Genomic DNA, 20,848 nt, shown 5'->3' on the forward strand with positions numbered 1-20,848 from the left:
ACACACATTCACACAGACTAATCCAGAAACCTATGTTTTTTCTCTACGGCCGTGTTGCCTTTTCATTCATCATTCAAATTGTATTTGTCACATGCAGCGAATACAACAGGTATAGTAGACCTTACAGTGAAATGCTTACTTACAAGCCCTTAAACAACAATGCAGTTTTAAGAAAAATTCCTCAAAAAATAAATAAAAGTAACAAATAATTAAAGAGCAGCAGTAAAATAACAATAGCGAGGCTATATACAGGGGGTACCGGTACAGGGTCAATGTGCGGGGAACTGGTTAGTTGAGGTAATATGTACAGTGGGGCAAAAAAGTATTTAGTCAGCCACCAATTGTGCAAGTTCTCACACTTAAAAAGATGAGGCCTGTAATTTTCATCATAGGTACACTTCAACTATGACAGACAAAATGAGAAAAAAAATCCATAAAATCACATTGTAGGATTTTTTATGAATTTATTTGCAAATTATGGTGGAAAATAAGTATTTTCCTTCTCTCCTTCCTGAGCAGTATGACGGCTGCATGGTCCCATGGTGTTTGTACTTGCGTACTATTGTTTGTACAGATGAACGTGGTATCGTCAGGCATTTGAACATTGCTCCCAAGGATGAACCAGACTTGTGGTGGTCTACAATTGTTTTTCTGAGGTCTTGGCTGATTTTCTTTTGATTTTCCCATGATGCCAAGCGAAGAGGCACTGAGTTTGAAGGTAGGCCTTGAAATACATCCACAGGCACACCTCCAATTGACTCAAATTATGTCAATTAGCCTATCAGAAGCTTCTAAAGCTATGACATCATTTTCTGGAATTTTCCAAGCTGTTTAAAGGCATAGTCAACTTAGTCGATGTAAACTTCTGACCAACTGGAATTGTGATACAGTGAATTATAAGTGAAATAATCTGTCTGTAAACAATTGTTGGAAAAATTACTTGTCATGCACAAAGTAGATGTCCTAACCGACTTGCCAAAACTATAGTTTGTTAACAAGAAATGTGTGGAGTGGTTGAAAAACAAGCTTTAATTACTCCAACCTTAAACTTCCGACTTCAACTGTAACACACACACAGGCTCATTCAGAAACCTATAGATTCACCTCCCTCCCTTCTAGTCATCCAATCTCTGATGGCCTAAGCACAGGCTCTAAGCTCTCTGGCCAGGCAGCAGAGCGTGACAGGAGATTAGAACCCAAAGGTCTGTTTCGTGGTTGCTGAGTGTATCCTGGCAGTGGACACTCCATGTGACCCGCGCTCGCCTCTCTATGCTCGCCAGGGTGAATGAATCACTCCTATTGTTGTTGTTTATTCTTAAGGTCTAGCAGTCTGTAATGCCTTAGATTGGGCAATTCTCTCTGTTAGAAACTCTGATTTCTGTGGTTATGTCCCAAATGGCACCCTATTCCCATTGTAGTGCACTATATTTGAATTGATCTATTTGTTCCCTGGTCAAAAGTTATGCATAAATAGGGAATAGGGTGCCGTTAGGGACACATTCTGTTTAATATCCTAACACCACCTATCACGTTACCTCTGTTTCTACTGCTGGGAAAATCTACTGCTTTCTTTCTGCTCTCAATCTCTCATCTCTGGGTAGCTGAACTCACAGTTGCAGTCATTTGCCATCGATTTCCAACAACTTGATTTGATTGTCTATTAATAATGTGTTTTTTCTTTCTTTCTTCTTGCCTTTCCTCCTGAAGGTCTTGTTTGAGCCCAGATCTACCAAGCACTGAAGGTAAGTTATTTTTGAACTTTTTCTCCATTGGTAAAAGGAAAAAATTATTTGTACATTTTGTACTTTGAACAGGTACATGCCATCGTAAAAATGTAATATGTTTGCGTTCCACTTAATGATTCCCTTTAATAAGAAAAGCTTAATGATGCAAGGCTTATCATTAAACTTAAACTACATGACCAAAAGTATGTGGAAATGTGCTCATCGAAAATCTCATTCCAAAATCATGGGCATTAATATGGAGTTGTTCTCCTTTTTGCTAATATAACAATAACAATATAACTACTCTTCTTTGAAGGCTTTCCACTAGATGTTGGAACATTGCTGCAGGGACTTGCTTTAATTTAGCCACAAGCGTTAGTGAGGTTGGATATTGTGCGATTAGGCCTACCTCACAGTCGGCGTTCCAATTCATCCCAAAGGTGTTAGATGTGGTTGAGGTCAGGGCTCTGTGTAGGCCAGTCAAGTTCAACACCAATCTCGACAAACCTCACTTTGTGCACGGGGTTATTGTCAAGCTGAAACAGGAAAGAGCCTTCCCCAAACTTGCCACAAAGTTGGAAGCACAGAATCATCTAGAATATCATTGTATGCTGTAGCATTAAGATTTCCCTTCTGGAACTAAGGGGCCTAGCCCGAACCATGAAAAAACAGTCCCAGACCATTATTCCTCCTCCACCAAACTTTAAAGTTGGTGCTATGCATTCAGGAAGGTAGCGTTCTCCTGACGTCCGTCAAACTGCCAGGTGGTGAAGCGAGATTCATCACTCCAGTGAATGCGTTTCAACTGCTCCAGAGTCCAATGCCGGCAAGCTTTATACCACTCCAGCTGACGCTTGGCATTGTGCATGGTGATCTTAGGCTGTTTGGCATTGGAAACCCATTTCATTAAGCACCTGACGTTGCTTCCAGAGGCAGTTTGGAACTCTGTAGTGAGTTACAACTGAGGACAGAGGGTTTTTACGTGCTACGCACATAAGTACTCGGTGGTGAGCTTGTGTGGCCTACCACTTCGCGGCTGAGACGTTGTTGCTCTTAGACATTTTCACTTCACAATAACAACACTTACAGTTGACCCGGAGCAGCTCGAGCAGGGCAGACATTTGACTTGTTGGAAAGGTGGCATCCTATGACAGTGCCACGTTGGAGTCACTGAGATCTTCAGTTCGGGCCATTCTACTGTCAATGTTTGTCTATGGAGATTGCATGGCTGTGTGCTTGACGTTATACATCGGTCAGCAATGGGTGTTGCTGAAATGGCAGAATCCACTAATTTGAAGAGGTGTCCACATACTTTTGTGTATATAGTGTATGATTCATAAAGGAGAAAGAAAAACATTTGAGTTACTATTGGTGCTCACAATACAGTCGTGGCCAAAAGTTTTGAGAATGACACAAATATTAATTTCCACAACATTTGCTGCTTCAGTGTCTTTAGATATTTTTGTCAGATGTTACTATGGATTACTGAAGTATAATTACAAGCATTTCATAAGTGTCAAAGGCGTTTATCAACAATTACATGAAGTTGATGCAACGAGTCAATATCTGCAGTGTTGACCCTTCTTTTTCAAGACCTCTGCAATCCACCCTGGCATGCTGTCAATTAACTTCTGGGCCACATCTGATGGCAGCCCATTCTTGCATAACCAATGCTTGGAGTTTGTCAGAATTTGTGGATTTTTGTTTGTCCACCCGCCTCTTGATGATTGACCACAAGTTCTCAATGGGATTAAGGTCTGGGGAGTTTCCTGGCGATGGACACAACATATCGATGTTTTGTTCCCCGAGCCACTTAGTTATCACTTTTGCCTTATGGCAAGGTGCTCCATCATCCTGGAAAAGGCATTGCTCGTCACCAAACTGTTGCTGGATGGTTAGGAGAAATTGTTCTCAGAGGATGTGTTGGTACCATTCTTTATTCATGGCTGTGTTCTTAGGCAAAATTGTGAGTGAGCCCACTCCCTTGACTGAGAAGCAACCTTGCTTTACTGTTGGCATGACACAGGACTGATGGTAGCGCTCACCTTGTCTTCTCCGGACAAGCTTTTTTCTGGATGCCCCAAACAATCAGAAAAGGGGATTCATCAGAGAAAATGACTTTACCCCCAGTCCTCAGCAGTCCAATCCCTATACCTTTTGCAGAATATCAGTCTGTCCCTGATGTTTTTCCTGGAGAGAAGTGGCTTCTTTGCTGCCCTTCTTGACACCAGGCCATCCTCCAAAAGTATTTGCCTCACTGTGTGTGCAGATGCACTCACACCTGCCTGCTGCCATTACTGAGCAAGCTCTGTACTGGTGGTGCCCCGATCCCGCAGCTGAATCAACTTTAGGAGATGGTCCTTGCACTTGCTGGACTTTCTTGTGCGCCCTGAAGCCTTAACAACAATTGAACCGCTCTCCTTGAAGTTCTTGATGATCCGATAAATGGTTGATTTAGGTGCAATCTTACTGGCAGCAATATCCTTGCCTGTGAAGCCATTTTTATGCAAAGCAATGATGACTGCACGTGTTTCCTTGCAGGTAACCATGGTTGACGGAGGAAGAACAATGATTCCAAGCACCACCCTCATTTTGATGCTTCCAGTCTGTTATTCGAACTCAATCAGCATGACAGAATAGTTGTTCTCATGCTTCCAGTTATTGAACATTAAATACAGAAATCTAATTTACATTACAGCTGTGAGTCTTTCTGGTTGTCTCTAAGAGCTTTCCACACCTGGATTGTTATTTTTATTTTTATTGTTTTGAAATTTCTTCAAGCTCTGTCAAATGGATTGTTATTCATTACTAGACAGCCATTTGCAGGTCTTGCCATAGATTTTCAAGTAGATTTAAGTGAAAACTGAAGCTTGGCCACTCAGGAACATTTACTGTATTTTTGGTAAGCAACTCTAGTGTAGAATGGCCTTGTGTTTTAGATCATTGTCCTGCTGAAAGGTATATTCATCTCCCAGTGTCTGGTAGAAATGATTCTGCCTCTAGTTCCAAACCATTTATTTTGTATCTAGAAAAACTCCCCATTTCTTAAGGATTACTAGCATACCCTTTATTTTCAGGACAAAAAGTTAATTGCTTTGCCAATTATTTAATTTTAGTGCTATTTTTGGGAATATTTGTATTCTGTACAGGCTTCCTTCTTTTCACCCTGTCAATTAGGTGCTGGGTAGACCGGTGCTGGGTAGACCGGTGCTGGGTAGATCTGGGCTCAAATCAAGTTTTATTGGTCACATTCACATGGTTAGCAGATGTTATTGTGAGTGTGCTTCTAGAAATGCTAGTGCTTCTAGATCTGACAGTACATCAGTGTCTATCAGGTAATATATAACAATTCCACAACAAAACGTAATATCTAACAATTCCACAACGAAACCTGATATACACAATCTAGTAAAGGAATGGGATAAGAATATATAAATATAAAATGTGTAAATGAGCAGTGACAGAGCGGCTAAGATGCAATAGATACTATAGAATAGATAGTGTAGGATACAGTATATACATATGAGATAAGTAATGCGAGATATGTAAACATTCTAAAAGTGGCATTATTAAAGTGACTAGTGTTCCATTTATTAAAGTGGCCAATGATATCAAGTCTGTAGGTAGGCAGCCGCCTCTCGGTGCTAGTGATGGCTGTTTAACAATCTGATGGCCTTGATATAGAAGCTGTTTTTCAATCTCTCTATCCCAGCTTTGATATACAACTGTACTGACCTCGCCTTCTGGATGGAAGCGGGGTGAACAGGCAGTGGCTTGGGTGGTTATTGTCCTTGATTATCTTTTTATGTGACATCGGGTGTTGTAGGTGTCCTGGAGGGCAGGTATTTTTTCCCTGGTGATGCGTTGTGCAAACCGCACCACCCTCTGGAGAGCACTGTGGTTGTTGCCATACCAGGCGGTGATACAGCCTGACGGGATGCTCTTAATTGTGCACCTGTAAAAGTTAGAGGGTTTTTGCAGACAAGCCACACTTTTTTCAGCCTCCTGAGGTTGAAAAGGCGCTATTGCGCCTTCTTCACCACACTGCCTGTGTGTGTGGACCATTTCAGTTTGTCGGTGATATGTATGTACACCGAGGAACATAAAACTTTCCACCTTCTCCACTTCTGCCCTGTCGATGTGGATAGGGGGGTGCTCCCTTTGCTGTTTCCTGAAGTCCACAATCATTTATTTTGTTTTGCTGACATTGATTGAGAGGTTATTTTCCTGACACCACACTCCCTTACGGAGGGGATAACTACACTGTTTGTATTCGGCCATATTCCCAGTCGCCTTGCCATAATTAAAGGTTTTAATAGTCACAGTGGGTACATCTCCTATACACTTCCTTATAAACTCGCTCACCGAGTCAGCGTATAGTAGTATATATACTGTTACTCGCCCGTGTACTGCAAACAATACGCTGATAGAATTTAGGTAGCCTTATTCTCAAATTAGCTTTGTTAAAATCCCCAGCTACAATAAATGCAGCTTCAGGATATAAGGTTTCCAGTTTGAAGTTCCTTGATGGTCGTATTGGTATCCACTTGCAAGGGGATATACGGCTCTGACATTAACCGAGGAGAGTTATCTTGGGAGATAATTCAGTCGGCGTTTGATTGTGAGGAATTCTAGGTCAGGTGAACAAAAGGACATGAGTTCCTGTATGTTGTTAAAATTAAACCATGAGTCGTTAATCATGAAACATACACCTCTGCCCTTCTTCTTACCGGAGATGTTTATTCATGTCGGCGCGATGCACTGAAAATCCCATCTCTTTGGAAAGCAACTCTTGCCCTGATTTCGTCGAGTTTGTTAACTAGGGACTGGACATTAGCGAGTAATATACTTGGAAGCGGTGTGCGCGCATCCGAAGCCTCACTGGAAGACCGCTCCAGCACCCTCTCCTCCGGTGTCGTTGTTTTTGGTCGGCCTCTGGAATCAGTTCAAATGCCCTGGGAGGTACAGACAAAGGATCCCCTTTGGAGTACATGGAGTATTGTGTGCAAGCCAGTGACAGAAAATCTACATTTAATCCATTTTAAATTCGGGATGTAACACAACAAAATGTGAAAAAAGTAAAGGGGTGTGAACTTTCTGAAGGCGCTTTATATAAAACAAATGGTGGGCCACTGCTGCTGAATGAATATAGGGGAAACACTGTATGTCTGGCTCTGTCTCCCAGACACACTGCAGTCACTCACACCACATGGAAGTCTCGCTTGTCTTTGTTCTATAGACATTACAGATGGTGACCATCATGATGATTATAAACCTTTGGCCTGTAGTACTTCACAGCACAAGCTGTGAGATCTAACTCAAATTGCAGCCTGGCATTTAGTACTTACTTCACTACCGGTGGAACACACTAAGTAGGTTTTAAAGGATTCAAGCATGCTGTTTTATTATGGGAATTGGTTTTCAAGATTCTCAGACTCTCGCTCTATTTGAGACACTTGGAATTTTCCTTGTGATATTAATCTTGCTCTCTCTCTTCCTTCCCCTCTTTCTCCCTTTTTTTGTTGCCTATCTCTCTGTCTCTCGCTCTCTCTAGCCGATGAAGAGAAATTGGATGAGCGGGCTAAGCTGAGTGTTGCAGCCAAGCGTTCTCTCTTCAGGGTATGCACCAATGTGTCGGAGGAAACACTGTACACCTGGCGACCTGGTCAGCGTGCACTGCGCCCTGGCCCAGCGTCGTCCTTAACCCGGACGACGCTGAGCCAATTGTGTGTCGCCCCATGGGCCTCCCGGTCGCGGCCGGCTGCGACAGAGCCTTGGCTCGAACCCAGCATCTCTGGTGGCACAGCTAGCACTGCGATGCAGTGCATTAGACCACTGCGCCACCCGGGTGGCCCTCTCTTACTCTTTTCTATTGAAGTATCAATCTATTCCCTTAATACAGAGTTTGAGCTTTGAATTGGTTTGAAAACATGGAAGATGACTTTGATCTCCCTGCATGGCCTCCCCAGGAGTTGGAGAGGAACACGGATGGGGGCTCCCCAAAACCCCCATCACGGAACGTGGCCATGGAGAGGCGACTGAGACGCACCCAGGACCGCTCCCATACCCAGCCAGTCACTACTGAGGAGGTGGTCATTGCTGCCACGTAAGTCCCAACTATACCTGCCTCTCCATTCCTCCATCTGCTGTTACCTTTCTGCCTTGTGTCATTTTGCATTAAAACAGTCACACAGGTTTGACTCTCCAAGGGCTTGACACTGAAACATAGTAAGGATCCACTGAAGCTTATAAACACTTAACACAATATAAACAGTTTATAAACACTCCATTTACCTTATACTCACTATTCTATTGTGAAGTGAACTACAGTACCTTCATTTAAAGCTGGAATCCTTTAGCGGTCAAACTTTCACAGCCATTTGCGATATTACAACAACAATTACGTTTCTTCAACTGTTTTTTTTTTTACCCCATCTGACATAATTTGCTCATCATTGCACGTGCAATAGACCAGAGTATATACTACAATTTGGATGCTAGATTCTAATATCAATGCCGAAGGCAAAAACGTTTCAAAAACGTAACAAAAACAAGTGCGCCTGAGTCGCCCAGTGGCTCTGTTTCACCATTCTACAGATCTCCGCTTTAAAAGGGAATTCCATTCAAAAGAATCATCTGGATCTCCTCCTTCTCCCATCTCCCTTCCTGCGGTCACCTCTGTCTCTGTATGACTCGGTCTCTGTCCCCTCTGTGTCACCCTATGTCTCTGCGACTCTCGATACCTTCACTGTGAAGTGTATACCTGCGGGAGCACGCTTCCCAAGCCCCACTCTAGTCAGCAGCAAACTGACACCATACAGGTACACAGGCACGGAAGTGAGCACACCCGTGTGGCATTAGCAGCCTATGGGAGTTCAGGGGTTATCCTAACCCAGAAACGAACCTAATTAGCCTGCTCCCAAATCTGTTTGTGCCGTCTTGCTAACTGAAAGTTGGCAAGACTGCACAAACGGATCTGGTAACAGGCTATAACCTAACCACAACAGCTACAGTACAATGGTTGAAACATACACCTCTGCCCTTCTTCTTACCGGAGAATTCAATCCTTTTTGTTTCAATATGAACCCTTTTCTTTTACAGGTTAATATGTTTAGGCCCGGTGGTTGTTTACTGGCTCCATCATCATGACGGGGATATTGTTGATGGAAGCTGACTAGCATTTGGTCCAAACAGAGCGTTTGTGTGTAATTATATAAACCTTTGCTGAAATTTCAACCATCAATCTGTTCTCACAAGGTCAGGAGTGGTGTTTGGCACCCCCTTGTGTATTTTGAGGGAACAACTTGCATATTTTTCCTTTTCTCTACACGTTATGATGTTACACCATTGTCAATTTTGTGGTATCCAGGATCTCCTACAACCTCCTCAAAAGATGGAGCATAGAAATTGTGCTTTGTCAACTGGTCAATACAATGATACTTTATTTGTCCACATGGACTGTACACACTGGACTGTACACACTTTCTGTCTGTGTAGCATGGCCCTGGCCTTCATGAACTAGCCTGCCTTCCTGTTCATTTTCTCCCCCCCATCTCCCTATCTGTGTGTAATTCCTCCTCCCAGCCTGCATGCGTCCTCACAGGAGAGTGCTGCAGCCAGGGAGCAGGCCAGGCAGACCCATAATGCACCAGAGGTCCAGAGAGAGGCCCAGCGGACGTCCTCCAAGCTCCTCCAGACTTCTTCTCCTGAGGAGAACCAGCCCCAGACCCAGAATCATGTATGTATTCATGAATGATGCGTATTGTATTAATATACACTGCTCAAAAAAATTAAGGGAACACATAAACAACACAATGTAACTCCAAGTCAATCACACTTCTGTGAAATCAAACTGTCCACTTAGGAAGCAACACTGATTGACAATACATTTCACATGCTGTTGTGCAAATGGAATAGATAACAGGTGGAAATTATAGGCAATTAGCAAGACACCCCCAATAAAGGAGTGGTTCTGCAGGTGGGGACCATAGACCACTTCTCAGTTCCTATGCTTCCTGGCTGATGTTTTGGTCACTTTTGAATGATGGCGGTGCTTTCACTCTAGTGGTAGCATGAGACGGAGTCTACAACCCACACAAGTGGCTCAGGTAGTGCAGCTCATCCAGGATGGCACATCAATGCGAGCTGTGGCAAGAAGGTTTGCTGTGTCTGTCAGCGTAGTGTCCAGAGCATGGAGGCGCTACCAGGAGACAGGCCAGTACATCAGGAGACGTGGATGATGGCGTAGGAGGGCATCCTACGCCATCCTCCACGTCTCCTGATGTACCTCCGCCTTTGTGCAAGGAGGAGCAGGAGGAGCACTGCCAGAGCCCTGCAAAATGACCACCAGCAGGCCACATATCAAATCAAATCAAATGTATTTATATAGCCCTTCATACATCAGCTGATATCTCAAAGTGCTGTACAGAAACCCAGCCTAAAACCCCAAACAGCAAGCAATGCAGGTGTAGAAGCACGGTGGCTAGGAAAATCTCCCTAGAAAGGCCAAAACCTAGGAAGAAACCTAGAGAGGAACCAGGCTATGTGGGGTGGCCAGTCCTCTTCTGGCTCTGCCGGGTGGAGATTATAACAGAACATGGCCAAGATGTTCAAATGTTCATAAATGACCAGCATGGTCGTATAATAATAAGGCAGAACAGTTGAAACTGGAGCAGCAGCACGGTCAGATGGACTGGGGACCGCAAGGAGTCATCATGTCAGGTAGTCCTGGGGCATGGTCCTAGGGCTCAGGTCCTCCGAGAGAGAGAAAAAAAGAGAGAATTAGAGAGAGCATATGTGGGGTGGCCAGTCCTCTTCTGGCTGTGCCGGGTGGAGATTATAACAGAACATGGCCAAGATGTTCAAATGTTCATAAATGATCAGCATGTTCGAATAATAAGAAGGCAGAACAGTTGAAACTGGAGCAGCAGCACGGCCAGGTGGACTGGGGACAGCAAGGAGTCATCATGTCAGGTAATCCTGGGGCATGGTCCTAGGGCTCAGGTCCTCAGAGAGAGAGAAGGAGAGAATTAGAGAACACACACTTAGATTCACACAGGACACCGAATAGGACAGGAGAAGTACTCCAGATATAACAAACTGACCCTAGCCCCCCGACACAAACTACTGCAGCATAAATACTGGAGGCTGAGTCAGGATATGTGCATGTGTCTGCTCAAACAGTCAGAAACAGACTCCATGAGGGTGGTATGAGGGCCCGACGTCCACAGGTGGGGGTTGTGCTACACCCCAACATCCTGCAGGATGTTTTTCATTTGCCAGAGAACACCAAGATTGGCAAATTCGCCACTGGCGCCCTGTGCTCTTCACAGATGAAATCAGGTTCACACTGAGCACATGTGACAGTCTGGAGACGCCGTGGAGAACGTTCTGCTGCCTGCAACATCCTCCAGAATGACCGGTTTGGCGGTGTGTCAGTCATGGTGTGGGGTGGCATTTCTTTGGGGGGCCATGTGCTTGCCAGAGGTAGCCTGACTGCCATTAGGTACCGAGATGAAATCCTCAGACCCCTTGTGAGACCATTTGCTGGTGTGGTTGGCCCTGGGTTCCTCCTAATGCAAGACAATGCTAGACCTCATGTGGCTGGAGTGTGTCAGCAGTTCCTGCAAGAGGAAGGCATTGATGCTATGGACTGGCCCGCCCGTTCCCCAAACCTGAATCCAATTGAGCACATCTGGGACATCATGTCTCGCTCCATCCACCACAGACTGTCCAGGAGTTGCCACCTCATCAGGAGCAGGCCCAGGCGTTGTAGGGAGGTCATACAGGCATGTGGAGGCAACACACACTACTGAGCCTCATTTGGACTTGTTTTAAGGACATTACATCAAAGTTGGATCAGCCTGTAGTGTGGTTTTCCACTTTAATTTTGAGTGTGACTCCAAATCCAGACCCTCCATGGGTTGATACATTTGATTTCCATTGATCATTTTTGTGTGATTTTGTTGTCAGCACATTCAACTACGTAAAGAAAAAAGTATTTAATAAGAATATTTCATTCATTCAGATCTAGGATGTGTTATTTTAGTGTTCCTTTTATTTTTTTGAGCAGTGTATTTATAATCTGGTGTATGTGTCCTATCCTGCCTTCCAGCCAGAACCGTACACTTATAAAAGTTTGTGTTTTCTCTTCGATGGTTTGAAATGCATTGTATCGGCCATGTGTCAAGTAAATTAAATCAAATCAAAAACCCAGCAGGGCCAGGGGGACGCAGAGCCGGATCTGTCCACCTTAAGCTTGGCAGAGAAGATGGCTCTGTTCAACAGGCTGGCCCAGCCAGCCACCAGGGTGATCCGCACCAGGCCGGACAGCAGGGGGCGCAGGGCCAACGCCCGTTACCAGACCCAGCCCATCACCCTGGGAGACCTGGAGCAGGTAGGGAGACAATGGAGCAGATATTATAGCAGGGGTTCTGACTGTATTTGTGTGTGACGGGGTCATTGTGGTGATTGTCGCTGTAATCGTATACTATCCATAACCCTTCTTATATAGTGCTGTCCCTCATCTAGTTCAACATTGATTCAAGCCTCTTATCCCCTTTATTGACGTTCAACATCACCCATTGTGTGTTTAGTACCATTTCATAGAAATGACACACTCACAAACACACACCTTTTTCCTAAGTGTGCGAGACTGTGTGTGTGTTCTCTGGTCCAGGAGCGCTCAGGCACTGTCCCCTGTGATGAGCAGGAGCTAGGTCACGGGGGCCAGTGTGACATCACACAAGTAAGGCTCTACCCACGGCATGGTGGCCAGGGAGTGGAGGCTAATGCAACTGCAGCTATGCTTGACTCTTGGCAACACTAGCTTTGTCCGTATATGCGTGACCAAAATTAAAAGATCAGATTCATTCGTAAACATGAATTGTTTGCTTTTGTTAGTTCTGTGAATAAAATAGCAATAGCATACAATTACTTAGAGAATCTATGGATAATTTACTGATGCTCTTCTAATGAATCTGAGGCTGCTTCATTTGAAAGCGAAACACAACTTTTGAAGAAAGCCTAATTTAATTAGAGTGCAAGACACAAGTGCTATCACCCTGATATGCCAATGATGTCAATTAAGAGATTGTTGTGTGATGATGTGCGGATGAAGCCTGAGCATGGTTTCTCCCAAATGGCACTCTATTCCCAATATAGTGCATGACACAGGAGGATGGTGGCACCTTAATTGGGGAGGGCGGGCTGGTGGTAATGGCTGGAGCGTAATTAGTGGAATGGTATCACATTTATGGTTTACATGTATTTGATGCCATTCCATTTACTCCGTTCCGGACGTCATTATGAGCCGTCCTCTCCTCAGCACTCCTCCACTGTTGCACTACTTTTGGGGCGCTGTCCAAAGTAGTGCACTAAATGGGGAATAGGGTGCCATTTGGGCTGCAGACGCTATTTCACTGAGCTGCAGATGCTATTTCACTGAGCTGCTCTTTGGCATAAACAAGACCCTCTGTGGGAGAGGAGAGGAAAAGGGAAGAGAATAAAAAGCTGCTCCCTTGTTCATTCTCTGAATGGAGGGATGGACTGAATGCAGTTTATCAGCCGATGTTGATCTCTCACCAGTCACTGTTAGAAACAAGGTTGTTGTGACTGAAAGAGAGGGACGAATGAAGGAATGGGCTTCTTGAGACTGTAGTTAGTGAGCCATACAGTATAGGGTTGACACAGGCAGTGAAGTCTTAACATTATTCACTCCTAACTGGTATCAACGTTTGAGTACAGCTTGTTCAGACAGCATTGAGGTCTGCCTACTTTCCTCTCATAAAGAGTACAGCACTGTAAATGTACAGTACATTGTTGTAATCTGAGCAGATTACCTCAGAGGAAATACATTAGTTAGTTTTCTGTTATGTGTGTTGTGAAAGTGATTTCTAGGTTTGTCCTTCGACTTAAAGGACATTCCTCATCTTCTAACTTGATTCTGTTTATACCACAACAGGATATGTAAATGATGTAACAACAAAGACGAGATGATTCATAAAAGTGAATGACTTTAGATGTTAGCGTTTTTGATAAACATCAGAGAAATTGTCAGTTTTTTTCTCTGTTGAAAAGTGACGTTTGTGGGTCAGTCCTAAATGAATGGACGATTGTGTCAATGTCTACTGATTCAGTGTTATTATTAGAGCATGATTCTGTGAATAGAGCGGGAGGGAGAGTGTGTGTGTGTGTGTGTCTGAACTCATCCTTTGCTTCACAGACTGTTGCAGCAGCTGCGTCGCATTCATAAGTGCACACTGTAGCGAAACGTTTTGTAACCAAAAACATAAACAAGTCACTACCTTTTTGGGGTCAGTTTGCTTCTGTTTGGTGCCCAATGAATATGACTCTGGACTCATTGTGCTTTGTGGTTGTCAGGGGGTGGGCCGTGATTGGCTAGGCAAACTGCAGTCCTTTTGATCCACACAGGAAGTGCTCAGCCTGTGATTAGTTATCTTTATCCTGAGTTCCATTGTCTGTTGGTTAGCCTGCTGCCTCACTATTACTAGGCAGACGGGCTCATCTGCTGAGGGAACTTCAGCAGACATTGTTCAGCAGACTTTGTCCACTCTAGCTGACTTTGTTTTCTCTCTCTGCCTCTCTCATCCCACGCTCTTGTCTCTCTCATCCCACTCTCTTGTCTCACTCTTGTCTCTCTCTCTCTCCCCCTTTTCCCTCGACCCAGATCCATAACGGGGCCAAGTTGGGGCAGCTATTCTCATCTGCCCTCAGACCTGGGGCCACGGTCGCCACAGACCACACAGGGGACATCCACTTAGCCACTGGGGGCAGGGGTAGCCCAGCAGAGGCACCCAACCCTGGGTACTATGAAAGGTCCATCCCCCACCACCCTAGCCCTCCCACCCAGATCACAGAACCCTCCAATGCCGTCTGGAGGTCTGTGCCTGGCCCCCACCACCAAGCCTCTCTGGATCTCCAGAAGCACCAGGCTGACACAACCACCATCCTCCCCCAGGGAGAGGAGGGCGATCTGTGGGGAGGGAAGAGCAAGTTGCCCTCTCCGGAGGGAGGTGTCAGAAAGGCCCCCATGCCTCAGTCCTGGTCTGGTGAGAGGGAGTGGGAGGAGGAGCAGCGTTTGGCCAGGATGGGTGGTGGTGAGGGTGTGGAGCCCCAGCGTTTGTTGAAGGGGACAGAGACTGGTGGTGGTGGTCTCCACCAGGACCACAGGCAGCACCAGGAGCAGAGGGGCTATCTGAGACAGTCATCATTAGACCTCCAGGACCCAGACGGACACAGATCAAAGGTCATCAGCACTGGTAAGCAGAAGCTATTCTGAAAATATAGTTTACCAAGCTACCAACTACTTCACACTGGAATAAGTAAGCTACACTGAAGCTGCCCTTGAGAAAAATATAGTGATAAATTATCATATTGAAATGTCATGGAGTACAAGTTGCAAGAATAGATCACTCTGCAGTCAGATGTTAACAGAATGTGTAGTTTAGCCTATTAAACACAGAAACTATGTTTCAAGTGAGAATTCTGGCAGGTCTGGTGCCAACAAAGAAAGGAAAATCTTGCACACCCATATTATTGTTTATTTTTGCAGAACAAGTAGTGTGTAGTTCCAGTAGTTGGCTACATCACTACATAGCAACAAAAAAAGTAATTAACTACTGAAAACACCAACAAGATTGAAGTTTAGTTCTACTACCAACAAAAATGTAGTTAAATGACATGTAGTTCACTACTCCCCAGCAATGCTGGTGAGACCAGCTACCAGGGGCTGTGGTCTGACAGGGGGAAGGAGGGAGGAATGGTGGTCTTCTCTGTTAGTCTTTCACTTTCTCTCACTCTGCCTCTCTTTCGCTCATGCTTTTAAAAAATCCACATCAAATTCTTAGACATTCTCCACTCTCTCTCTCTCTCGCGCTTGCTCACACACACACACATACAGTTGAAGTCGGAAGTTTACATACACCTTAGCCAAATACATTTAAACTCAGTTTTTCACAATTCCTGACATTTAATCAGAGTAAAAATTCCCTGTCTTAGGTCAGTTAGGATCACCACTTTATTTTAAGAATGTTAAATGTCAGAATAATAGTAGAGAGAATGATATATTTCAGCTCTTATTTCTTTCATCACATTCCCAGTAGGTCTGAAATTTACATACACTCAATTAGTATTTGGTATTATTGCCTTTAAATTGTTGAACTGGGGTCAAATGGTTCAGGTAGCCTTCCACAAGCTTCCCACAATTAGTTGGGTGAATTTTGGCCCATTCCTCCTGACAGAGCTGGTGTAACGGAATCAGATTTGTAGGCCTCCTTGCTCGCACACGCTTTTTCAGTTCTGCCCACAAATTTTCTATGGGATTGAGGCCAGGGCTTTGTGATGGCCACTCCAATACCTTTACTTTGTTGTCCTGAAGCAATTTTACCACAACTTTGGAAGTATGCTTGGGGTCATTGTCCATTTGGAAGACCCATTTGCGACCAAGCTTTAACTTTAACAAGACTGATGTCTTGAGATGTTGCTTCAATATATCCACATAATTCTCCTTCCTCACGATGCCATCTATTTTGTGAAGTGCACCAGTCCCTCCTGCAGCAAAGCACCCCCACAACATGATGCGGCCACCCCCGTGCTTCACGGTTGGGATGGTGTTCTTCGGCTTGCAAGCCTCCCCTTTTTCCTCCAAACATAATGATGGTCATTTATGGCCAATCAGTTCTATTTTTGTTTCATCAGACCAGAGGACATTTCTCCAAAAAGTACAATCTTTGTCCCCATGTGAAGTTGCAAACCATAGTCTGGCTATTTTATGGAGGTTTTTGAGCAGTGGCATCTGCCTTGCTGAGCGGCCTTTCACGTTATGTCGATGTAGGACTCATTTTACTGTGGATATAGATATTTTTGTACCTGGTTTCCAGCATCTTCACAAGGTCCTTTGCTGTTGTTCTGGGATTGATTTGCACTTTTTGCACCAAAGTACGTTAATCTCTTAGAGACAGAACGCTTCTCCTTCCTGAGCGGTATGACGGCTGCTTGGTCCCATGGTGTTTATACTTGAGTATTATTGTTTGTACAGATGAATGTGGTACCTTCAGGTGTTTGGAAATTGCTCCCAAGGATGAACCAGACTACAATTTCTTTTTCTGAGGTCTTGGCTGATTTCTTTTGATTTTCCCATGATGTCAAGCAAAGAGGCACTGAGTTTGAAGGTAGGCCTTGAAATACATCCACAGGCACACCTCCAATTGACTCAAATTGTGTAAATTATTCTATCAGAAGCTTCTAAAGCCATGACATCATTTTCTGGAATTTTCCAAGCTGTTTAAAGGCTCAGGCAACTTACTGTATGTAAACTTCTGAAAATTACTTCCGTCATGCACAAAGTAGGTGTCTTAAACTGACTTGCCAAAACTATAGTTTGTTAACAAGACATTTGTGGAGTGGTTGAAAAACGATGCCTCCAGCCTAAGTGTATGTAAACGTTCGACTTCAACTGTACATGCATACATACAGTGCCTTCAGGAAGTATTCACACCCTTTAACGTTTTCCATTTTGTTGTATTAAAAGGTGGGATTAAATAATCAAAGTGGAAGAATAATTATAACATTTGTAAACAAATATATCTTGATTAAAAAGGTATTCAACCCCCTGAGAGTACATGTTTGAATCATCTTTGGCAGCGATTACAGCTGTGAGCCTTTCTGGGTAAGTCTCTTTAACAGCTTTCCACACCTGGATTCTGCAACATTGGCCCATTTTATTAATTTCTAAATTCTGCAAACCATTTTCATGTCTTGCCATAGATTTTCAAGCAGATTTAAGTTAAAACTGTAACACGGCCACCTGGGAACATTCACTGTCTTTGTAAGCAACTCCTGTGTAGATTCTGCCTTTTGTTTTAAGTTATTGTCCAGCTGAAAGCTGAATTCATCTCCCAGTGACTGGTGGAAAGCAGACTGAGCCAAGTTTTCCTCTAAGATTTTGCCTGTGTTTACCTCCACTCTGTTTATTTTTTTTATCTGTAAAAATTCCCCAGTCCTTAACTATTACAAGCGTACCCATAACATGATGCTTGAAAATATGGAGAGTGGTACTCAGTAATGTATTGGATTTTCCCCAAACATTACACTTTGTATTCTCTTATCTCTTATCACCGCCATTAAAACTCTAACTGTTTTAAAGTGACCATTGGCCTCATGGTGAAATCCCTGAACGGTTTCCTTCCTCTCCGAGTTAGGAAGAGCGCCTGTATCTGTGTAGTGACTGGGTGTATTGATACACCAGTGTAAATTCTAACTTCACCATGCTCAAAGAGATATTCAATGTCTGCTTTTTTTGTGTTTTTTTTACCCATTTACCTATAGGTGCCCTTCTTTGCGACAATCTCTCTGGTCTTTGTGGTTGAATCTGTGTTAGAAATTTAGGGACCTTACAAATAATTTGTGTGGTACAGAGATGAGGTAGTCATAAAAAAAGAATGTTAAACACTATTGCACACAGAGTGAGTCCATTCAACTTATTTTGTGACAGGTTAAGCAAATGTTTACTCCTTAACGTAGTTAGGCTTCCCATAACACAGGGGTTGAATAGTTATTGACTCAATACATTTTAGCTTAATTTGTACAAAAAAAAAAATATCCACTTTGACATTATGGGGTATTGTGTATAGGCCAGCAACAAAATCTAAATGTAATCCATTTTAAATTCAGACTGTAACACAACAAAACTTCAAAAGGTCAAAGAGTGTGAGGGAGGAAGGGTTGTTTCAGTCTCTGGACTTAAACCCCATTGAAAACCTATGGTTTGAATTGAAGAGGGCAATCCATAAGCACAAACGAAGGATATCAAGGATCTGGAAAGATTCTCTACAGAGTAATGGTCTAACATCTCTCCCAACATGCTCTCCAATCTCATTATTTTGTGAAAGAGGCTCGCTGTCTTTATCCTCGTAACGGGAGGGTGATAGAGTATTGAAAACAGGGGTGCCAATCATTTTAACCCCAATGTTTTTTAGATTTGTTTTTATGACTTATACACAATCTATTTCTCTGAGCAATTGTATTAGTATAATTTTCAGCATAAAATATAAAACAAATGGTATTTGTTTATTTCAGTCTTTTTTGCTCCTCTTTATCAATGGTGCCAATAATTCTGATCATCGCTTGGCTGTGTGTTTGTGGGAGAGTTATGAAATTATTTCCGATGCCGACCATCTGACAGATCACATTAGCGCAATCAAATAAATGTATTTCCCCCTTGGTACTCCCACTATGGCTCCTGTTGTAAATGAAATCCAGGTAGACTACTCGCAAAAAACATCAACATAGCCAATACTACGTACGACACAGTGTAAACTTAAGTGTTAAGCTGCAGATATACCAGAGATGCTGTATCTCTCTCATAAAAAGAAAAACTTCCTGTGTGTCTATGAATTATGTTCACACGCAGTGTCTGTGGTTTTCAAGCTTTCCCTTATTTGACAATTCACTGTGGGTGCAGACTCTAGCAAGCTCTCCCCTGTTTTGTCTTGTCAGTCTGTATCGGCGTTTGGCTTTTCTCGCAGCCTGTTAGGGCACAGACCAGCCGAGAGCGAGAGACTCTCTTATGGTGTGGCTTCTGTAGAGGGAGGTTCGCTGTACACAACTAGAAGAGCAACAGGGCGGAGGGTTTTAACATTGTGAGCGTGTTACGCTTTTCTACAGCTGTTTTAGAGATTTTTTATAAGTGTGTTTGCAAACATGATTGTGCTAGGGGAGCTCTACTAACGCTTTCCTGTGTGTGTGCAGAGCTGCCAGACTCTAGTGTGTCATCATCGAGAGCAGCAGAGCAGCTAAGGAGTGCATCTCTCTCTCCACACACACTGCTGCCTCAGGCTCGGGAGCTGGGCGGGGCGGACACACACACGGACGGCAGCAGTGGTCTGGGACACGCACACAGCCTGGTCCAGTCTGAGCAAGAGGACATAGAGCTCTCAGAAGCCATGTCGGCTAGACAGATGTCCATCAAAGACAGGTGAGTTCCTTTTCTTTTTCTTATCAAAGAAACCCTGGTTGATTAGGGAAAGCCTTTTGTATCTAGACAGTTGTCTCTAGACAGCATGTTTTGCTCACCATCCTCCGGTTTCCCATTTCACAGGCATTAAACTCTGTTTTAAAGTCACCTTTGGTTTCATGGTGAAATCACTGAGCGGTTTCCTTCCTCTCCGGCAACTATGTTAGGAAGGGCGCCTGTATCTTTGCAGTGACTGGGTGTATTGATACATGATCCTAAGTGTAATTAATCATTTTTGGCAAGGCAGTTTTGGTCATTCTTTGTACAGTATGTGTGTGAGCATATGACATTCTCTGAATCATTGTCTGATTGGGCTGTGTTTTTGAATGCAGTGTAGTCCTGTATGTTTGTCTGTCAGACGGGACAGCAACAGACACATGCGTTATTGAGGTCATGAGGTCAAAATGATAAGATGTAGTGTTTTATTTTCTTGTCCTTATATTAGTATGTTCGAGAGAGATGGAGAGAGTTAGAGACTTACCTTGACTCTCATTGTGGAATGTAGGTTGCAAGAGAGATTGAAGGAAAGAGCAAGAGAGAAAGCGAGGCAGCACTGGGTGCGTTTTGACGTGAGTTAAAGGGATTTGTTTTGGGCGGTAGGTCGGTTGGTTGGTAAGAGCTGTGAGCACCCAAGGAGGAAGACCGCAGTGATGGTCGTCAGAAGAGGGAGAGAGAGCTGCTCAGCTCTAACCCCATCCCTCATCTCTCTGATAAGGAGGAAATTATACTGAACAAAAATATAAACGCAACATGCAATAAATTCCTAGATTTTACTGAGTTGCAGTTCATATAAGGAAATCAGAAATAAATTCATTAGGACCTAATCTACGGATTTCACATGAATTGGAAAATAGACCTAGATCTATTTGCCACAGATATCTTTTTAAAAAAGGTAGGGGTGTGCATCAGAAAGACAGTATCTGGAGAAACCAACATTTGCCTCATGCAGCGCGGTTGTTGATTGTGAATTGTGGAATGTTGACCCACTCCTCTTCAATGTCTTTGCGATGTTGCTGGATATTGGCGGGAACTGGAACATGCTTTCGAACACGTCAATCCAGGGCATCCCAAACATGCTCAATGGGTGACA

The 20,848-nt window shown here is 43.8% G+C and overlaps 1 protein-coding gene across 6 annotated transcripts in view; it reads left to right on the plus strand.

The window, feature by feature from the left end:
- LOC109899543 (supervillin) overlaps positions 1-20,848 on the plus strand; it is a 151,822-nt gene that overhangs the window by 74,887 nt on the left and 56,087 nt on the right. For 5 of the 6 annotated variants that reach the window (XM_020494873.2, XM_031835943.1, XM_031835940.1 and 2 more), the window contains 7 exons: positions 1,708-1,742; positions 7,279-7,343; positions 7,694-7,830; positions 9,309-9,462; positions 11,941-12,120; positions 14,413-15,004; positions 19,494-19,719. In XM_020494873.2, coding sequence (XP_020350462.1) covers positions 1,708-1,742; positions 7,279-7,343; positions 7,694-7,830; positions 9,309-9,462; positions 11,941-12,120; positions 14,413-15,004; positions 19,494-19,719 — 1,389 coding nt within the window. The remainder of the gene's footprint in view (positions 1-1,707; positions 1,743-7,278; positions 7,344-7,693; positions 7,831-9,308; positions 9,463-11,940; positions 12,121-14,412; positions 15,005-19,493; positions 19,720-20,848) is intronic. The other variant, XM_031835942.1, reaches the window with a different exon arrangement.

Source organism: Oncorhynchus kisutch, linkage group LG11, assembly GCF_002021735.2.
Source record: "Oncorhynchus kisutch isolate 150728-3 linkage group LG11, Okis_V2, whole genome shotgun sequence".
Classification (NCBI taxonomy): domain Eukaryota; kingdom Metazoa; phylum Chordata; class Actinopteri; order Salmoniformes; family Salmonidae; genus Oncorhynchus; species Oncorhynchus kisutch.